Source organism: Malus domestica, chromosome 14 (genome assembly GCF_042453785.1).
Source record: "Malus domestica chromosome 14, GDT2T_hap1".
NCBI lineage: Eukaryota > Viridiplantae > Streptophyta > Magnoliopsida > Rosales > Rosaceae > Malus > Malus domestica.
The window spans coordinates 26,977,008-26,984,469 of record NC_091674.1 but is presented as its reverse complement, the minus strand read 5'-3'; the positions used below and the strand labels follow the sequence as shown (position 1 = coordinate 26,984,469).

Here is a 7,462-nt window from a genome sequence, read left to right as displayed (position 1 = left end):
TCGAACTGTGATAAAAAAAATAAAAACGTAAAACACACTACTCTGTTAAATTTGACTACAATACCAAAACGCATTCTTAAAAAACAACACACAATACATAAGAAAACCCCAGTTATTTTCACATTTTCCTTACACAAGAAATATTCGATTCTCTTCAAAAAGGAATTGAACCAAACACCAGTTATTTTCACATTTTCCTTACACAAGAAATGTTCGATTCTCTTCAAAAATGAATTGAACCACGCTATTGAAAGGTTCGATTCTCACTCACCCTTTTAAAGTAAATAATACCATTTATTTTAAAATATAAAAAAATACACAAGAAAACCACAGAAATTTTTACATTTTCCTCACTCCAAAAATAATAAACAAAAACGAAGTAGTTTTACTTTTGCCCCAGAAAGTGTTGCCATGACTGGTCAAACAAACAGCTCACGCAGCTTATAGACCAAGATTAGGTCAATCCTTCACAGAAGTCAAACACTAAACAAGACCCAAAACTTCTAGAAAAAAAGTACCTTAATTAAGCCTACTCATGTCCACCACCGCCACAACCCAATCCCTCAAAAACCGATCGACCCAAAATTCTTGAAACTGATAGCTCTGCCGCCCCCGCCACCGCAGTCTCCTCCTTGAGTATGGGCGGTAATGGCAAGCACAGGTGGAAGATCACCTTCTACCGCTCCAATTCCAGCTCCAAGAATCCCCCGAAGGAGCTGTTGTGCCCCATTTCCGGGTCCTTAATGTCCGACCCTGTCGTCGTCTCTTCGGGTCAGACCTTCGAGCGCCTCTCCGTCCAACTATGCCGCGAATTGAGCTTCTCTCCCAAGCTCGAAGACGGGACCCGACCCGATTTCTCCACCATGATTCCCAATTTAGCCATCAAGTCCACCATCCGGAACTGGTGCGACCACAACAACGCCCAGTACCCGCAGGCACCCGATTCAATCTCCCTCGATAAGGCCATACGGGCGGTGATGGAGGAGGATAGGGAAGACCCTGGAATTAGAGTTTCGGAGCGGGAGCTGCTGAGGGGGATGGCGGAGAAACCGCCGGTTAGGTTCTTGCACGCGGCGACCGAGTTGGGCCGCCGAGTCGACCATTTCTACTCGAGCTCGTCGGAGGAGTCAGTGGTCATCCCGTCGGCGAGTCCACCTATTCCTCTCCCGTTCGCGACTCGGCCGTCGTGTTATTCCTCGGCGTCTTCTTCCGAAATCACCGCCGAGCTCGAAACATTAAACCCTAATTCCTCGTCTCCGGAATGCAAGGAGGAAGATCAATTGATGACGAAGCTGAGAAGCCCCGAGGTAATCGACCAGGAGGAAGGAGTAATTTTACTCCGGAAGCTCACGAGGACGAAGGAGGAGCTTAGGATTTCGCTCTGCACTCCCCGGCTACTCTCCGCCGTCCTGTCGCTGATTGTGTCGCGATACAGCACCGTGCAACAAAACGCCGTCGCTTCGCTGGTTAACTTGTCTCTGGAGAAGCCCAACAAGGTGAAGATCGTACGGTCAGGATTCGTCCCGTATTTGGTGGATGTATTGAAGGGAGGATCCAGTGAGTCGCAGGAGCACGCCGCCGGCGCGCTCTTCAGCTTGGCGTTGGAGGAAGACAACAAGATTGCGATTGGCGTGCTCGGCGCGTTGCCACCGCTGATGCACGCGCTCGTGAGGGCGGAGAGTGAGCGGACGCGCCACGACTCGGCGTTGACGCTCTATCACTTGACACTGGTGGAGAGCAACCGAGTCAGACTCGTTAAGCAACACAACGCGGTGCCGACTCTGTTGACCTTGGCCAAGTCTCCGGCGTCGGCGGGCCGAGCTCTACTGATTCTGTGCAATCTAGCGAGCTGCAACGAGGGCAGATCCGCCATGCTCGATGCCAACGCGGTGCAGTGCTTGGTGGGGATGCTGAGGAGGCGGGGAGACTTGGACTCCGAGTCCACTCGGGAGAACTGCGTGGCGGCGCTCTACGTGCTGAGTCACGGATCGATGAGATTTCGCGGGCTGGCGAGGGAGGCCAATGCGGTGGAGGTGTTGAGTGAGATCGAGAAGATTGGAAGCGAGCGGGCGAGAGAGAAGGCGAAGCGGCTGTTGATGGTGATGAGAGGGGGGGAGGATGAGCCGAATTTGGACTCCGTGTTGGACTCGGGTGCAGGAGCTGGACTCGGTCCGACTCGGTACCGAGTTGGGAGGAACTTGCATACAGCCAACTCAACTACGTTTTAATTTAATTTAATTTATTTTATCTTTTTTCATTATTACAGAAAATGGGTTTTTTTTGTATTCTTCAGTGGGTGTAAATTATTATTTCAGGAAAATGTAATTGCTGCTGAGTTGACAAGGTCGAGTCATGACTCGTTGCTGAGTTTGGATGTGTGGTGGCATACGGCGTCAGCGGCGGTGGCCGGTGTAATTATTGGCGGGGGATGGTCCTGTCTCCTTTATTTTTGTGTTGTCTTTTTTGCTTTTTTGTTCAGGATAATTATATTTTAGTGTTAATTGGTGTCTGTAAGTAAGATTTTATTAAGGATTTTGGAATGTTAGATTGGCTTCAAAAAAGATTGATTGATAAGAACCATTTAGAATTTTGCCTTTTTGTGGCTTGTGGCCAATTTTTTACTAGAAATTATAGTGTGTATTTCATTGATCTTTCCAAACAAATCCAGAGGTGCCGATTGGGTATATTGCTCTAGTGTCCATGAAATTAATTTGGAATGAATTTACATAAATACACACAATTACTGTAAACCATTATACGTCTATCACACGCACAAAACTATAAATGTTGCCCATAGAAATCGGTCACAAAGAACGACAGACGCAGCAAAATATGCGTCGACGATGACCACAACAGTCATCATCAAACAACGAAGCCGTGTAAAGTTATTACAAGAGCGAGACCACGCGAAGTGATTGTTGAAAAAGACAAAACACCATTCTCAATGCCAAAATGCGACCATAACACTCGATGGGCGAGACGACAAAATTACACCATCCGAGTTGTTGAAAAAGACGAAACACCAATCTCAATGCCAAAGTACGACCATAACACTCGCTGGGCAAGACGACAAAACTACACCATCCGAGAAGGGAAACACCGGTCGGCTCATTCTAGTGGAGGACACTCTGACCAAATCAATTTGCACTATCGCCATTCGCCACTCTAGTTGGATCCGGAGCATTCGCGCTTAAGGGAGATAGTGAAGTCGCCATAACTGAAAGGCAACTAGAGGGAGCTGCCGCCGGCTCCAAGCCATAGCAAGAACTGCCGCCTAGTTGATTGCAATTTCTTGGCGAGGGTGGCATTCCATTTCTTGGTTGAGGATTGTAGTTGTGCATTGCAAAAGAAAAGGCAAACAATTTGGGAACGTTTTCTCAAATGTGCCAAAAAGAAGAGATTATTAGATTGTAGTTTAGTTTCTTTGGATTCTATGGTTGCAAATGTGCCGAAAACATATTGTTCTTGTTAACACCAAAAATATATATTTTTATTATTGTCAACTCGATATTGTGGGAGACCGATGTAAGTATAGGTGGAAACTCGCCTCACAACTTAATAAATTTTATTGTGCTAGTTTTCTAGCAGCCTAGAAGAATTATATAAATTGGTGCAATTTCGCTTTGTAGCTGATTACCCTTTTTATGATGAATGGAAGAAATGAAAGATAGGAAAAGATAAAAAAAGATTATTATGCGAGAAATATTGTATGAACATTTCACTTTGTAACTGATTAACTTTTTAACATGGAGGAAAGAAATAAAAAAAAATAGAATTAGTAATTGGCAAAAAGATTGTATGTCTATGATGCAACTCAGTGGAGGCATTCATGTTGCTTGTTAACTTGTAAGAAATAAGCATGTTCATATTTATTTATTTTTCAATAGCCTGAGACCACTTAGTAGTTCATAAAATAAACAACGAAGATTGATTTTAAAAAATCAAATGATGAAAATTGTTTTATACTTCAGACTACTTAATAGGCTGGATTACCAAGAACAAACGAAATTAGGTTTATGGATTTGATACTTTTGCTCTTGTCCCTTGGCATCTTGTCTTGCATGGTGGTTGGTGTTGGAAACGTGGTGATGATGGGGTGTGTGTTGATGCCTAGTAGATTGCTTAACAATGAAATTTGTTTAATTAGTAGTTTCTAAACCCTAATATATTATTGCAAGAAATGAAGAAAAAGAGCTTTCGGGCTTGGACTATACTGGCCCTCTATTGCTTGTCAAAGAATTACTTTTTGTCTTATCAATTTCGTTTGTTGTTAACTGTTTTTTTTTTTTTTTGACCAAACAAATAGTAAAATTGCCACAATATTTCCCCTCTCCCTTTCGAAGGAGGACTGTTCCTTCCAATTCACATCCACTCTTCATTTTGTCTTCGTCTTTCAGATTGATTTTCAAGTTTACGCAACCTTTTAAAGTTCGTCAATTTACACTACTGTCAAATTTATATCATGTTCAGTTAGTATTCTTCACTTAAATTAACAAACATCACCCTTATTTGAACAGAAAAAAATGATTGATTTGATAGTATGGAATCAAATTTCCATTTCGAATTGAATTGACAAAAACCTACCCACATTAAAACAAATGAAGTTAGATTAACATTGGTGTAGTCCGAAATACTGTAAGAAGTAATAAGAGTATGGTGAAAATTGAGGAGTTAACTCTAGCGTCCAGGTTCGTTAAGCCTGTTAGCATTACCTAGTCTGCACATCGATGAAATTCCCATGAGATTCCTAAAATATGCTTTGGAAAGTCTTGCCATGCTAAGATATTGATAAGCAAACCCATTACATATCAGGATGATTTGCTTATGTCACATGGCGATCAACTGTGATGAATTGAACTCGGAGGCCTGTTGAGTGTGAGCTTATGGGACCATCGTAGAAAACATGGCCCATTAGCTCATTAGGATTTGACTAATAAGCCGCATATTTTGTCAAGTGCAGAGTAATCATATTTGATAAGTTGTATACCGAACGTATTCGTATTGATCAATATATTTTATGTTCCCACAGCCAGTATGTGAAAAACTAAAACTCTTTTTAGTTTTATAGATTGAAGAGGTTGAAGAAGTAAACTAAAACACTGTACTAAGTTTATGAGCATTTCTATTGCATGTTCTAGTTGATGATAAAATATGAAGAAAACTAATTAAAAGGGTTCGAAAATTTTGAGTTTTAATGATAATGACAAAATAAAGGGTAAAATAAATAGTACTAGGTTTGACTTTTTAATGGAAAAATATGATTTTTCGTTAAAGTGAACGAGTTTTTCGTTAAAATTCCCTAAAAATATAATATGACTATGAAATCTCTAGAAAGGGGTTGAGATTCTTTGTTTGGTCAAAAAGAATGTCTGCACGTGATTTTTCTTTCGTCAATTGCACATTACATTGTTTATGGCCCTAAGAGTGTAAGACACGTAAAAGATAAGATATGGATCTTTTTGTTTTAATAGAAGTCAATGGATTTGATTCCACTAAATTGTTGGTCAGTTTCTGACTATTAGGGTTCGTTTGGCCTTTCCTAGTCATTAATTCAGGGTCAGAGACTAACATAAATAAAAGGGGTGTGCTATTCACACATCCTTTTTTACTTTTCTCACACCCCTTGTTAATTTCTATCATTTGATCTTCTTCAATTCATCCGATCCAACGGCCGACAATTAAAAGGGTGTGAGAGAAGTAAAAAATGGTGTGTGGATATCACATCCCAAATAAAATACAAAAAATGGGTTTAGTTTGTGAATTGACTATACATTGGGGTTGAGGTTTTCAATGTTAAGGGTGTTCTTTTTTGCTTTTGTTTTGTTTTTTTTTAAAGAAAGGCTTAGGGTGTCCTTGCTTTAAAAAGGGATCAGTTGGTAGTTTTGGCAGTCTCCTTTTTTAGGGTTGAAAAAATTCATAGAGATATTTTAGTCTTTTTCTGATCAACATTGTGTTATTAATCAGTGCCGGGAATCAACCTCATGCTCTATCGTGTGGAATACAACTTTGAAATTCTTCCCGAATCACTGGGCCATCCCGTGGTGGTTAACAGCTAAACAATTATTGATTTAGTGAATTTTTGTCATGGATACTCCTTGTTGGAGAAACAAAAATTAATCATACGTCTTTAGTTTTCTCAAGTAAAGACGTACTATACACAACCAAGTACTTCCTTATTAGATAGAAATACGGTTTAATGATATTCTTTTGTACTTGTACAAGTCGTGAGAGTGTGGGGCTTCAAAAAGCCGTTCACCATGCCAGTTATAATAGATTTTGTTTTATTTGTAGTTTGAGCATTATTTGTGAATTTTGTTTTGTTAAATAGCCTTTCACCCTCTTTTAGTTGATAAAGAATATTCTATTAATATGTAATTTGGATTTTGATAAAAGAAGAATTAACAAAAAAAAAAAGGTTCAAATATCTTTAAATTTAGCTTTTAAATTGTTGATTACAAGTGTTTGAATATGAATTATAATAAATTTTGCACGAAAAAATATATTTTGAAAAATATAAATATGATAGTTTGTTGTGGCATATCTATAGCAAATACCTTTTGTTGTGGAGGTTAGCAGCAAAAAACATTGTCGCTAAAGATCTTCGGAAAACGTAGGAAACCCTAAAATGGTCATTAAATATAGGGACGTCGTAAAACATTGTAAATCGCCGATAAAAGTTACAAATCGTCATTTAAACTAAAAATCTATGCTACTTTCTGCTAATTGAAGTGTTTTTCCTTCCGTTTTTCAGTAGGGACTTAATTCTACTTCTTACAAATTACTACAAACAGTTTAGAGGAACCAAGAACTACGAATTGTTTTATTAGTTGTTCAAATTATATCTCTGTTACGATAAACATGTAAATCTCGATAATATCTTAGTACAACAAACATGAACCCACCACCTAACTGGTTTCACTTATTATGATTATATCTTTCTTTATGATTACCAGTTTGTCGTCGTGTTATGTTAATCCACGAACAATCACGATTACTTTGCTGTCCAATTCCGATTACTCAATTTGTTAATTTAGTTCGAACTAGAAAATGTGTGCCCGTACGTTGTTGTGGGACTTGAATGCATCACTTTGAACTGCATGAATAAGATACATTTTACCTTAATGAAGAGAGGGATAGATAAGTGAATTGATACGTACTTATTACATCAATTACTATGACTAAATGGTGCATCAATTCTATCATTATGCAATAAAAAAACATAGGGCTAACGAATGTGATCAATCATTCTAACATTCTTCCTAGGTTATCCAATCTAAATGACAAAAATGGCTAATTTCATTGACCAATTAACCAAAGTAGCTAACACTTCCTAAAGAGATATTCTTCATGCTTCACATCTCTTAACTGGAGCTGTAATAGAATTCTAGCATAGTATCCCAAATGCTATTGAATTGGATGATGAAAATGCCGAATTTCTAAATAGCTCATCATATACTTGTGA

The 7,462-nt window shown here is 39.2% G+C and overlaps 1 protein-coding gene across 1 annotated transcript; it reads left to right on the top strand.

The window, feature by feature from the left end:
- Nucleotides 1–279: 279 nt before the first annotated feature.
- On the top strand, nucleotides 280–2,501 carry LOC103431169 (U-box domain-containing protein 38-like). The gene has a single exon (XM_008369312.4). It carries the CDS (start codon nucleotides 639–641, stop codon nucleotides 2,226–2,228), a length of 1,590 nt encoding a protein of 529 aa, XP_008367534.2. The 5' UTR covers nucleotides 280–638; the 3' UTR covers nucleotides 2,229–2,501.
- Nucleotides 2,502–7,462: the final 4,961 nt, after the last annotated feature.

Bases quoted from the DNA above. Each gene is read 5' to 3' on its own strand.
- LOC103431169 (XM_008369312.4), top strand. From the start codon at position 639: ATGGGCGGTAATGGCAAGCACAGGTGGAAGATCACCTTCTACCGCTCC.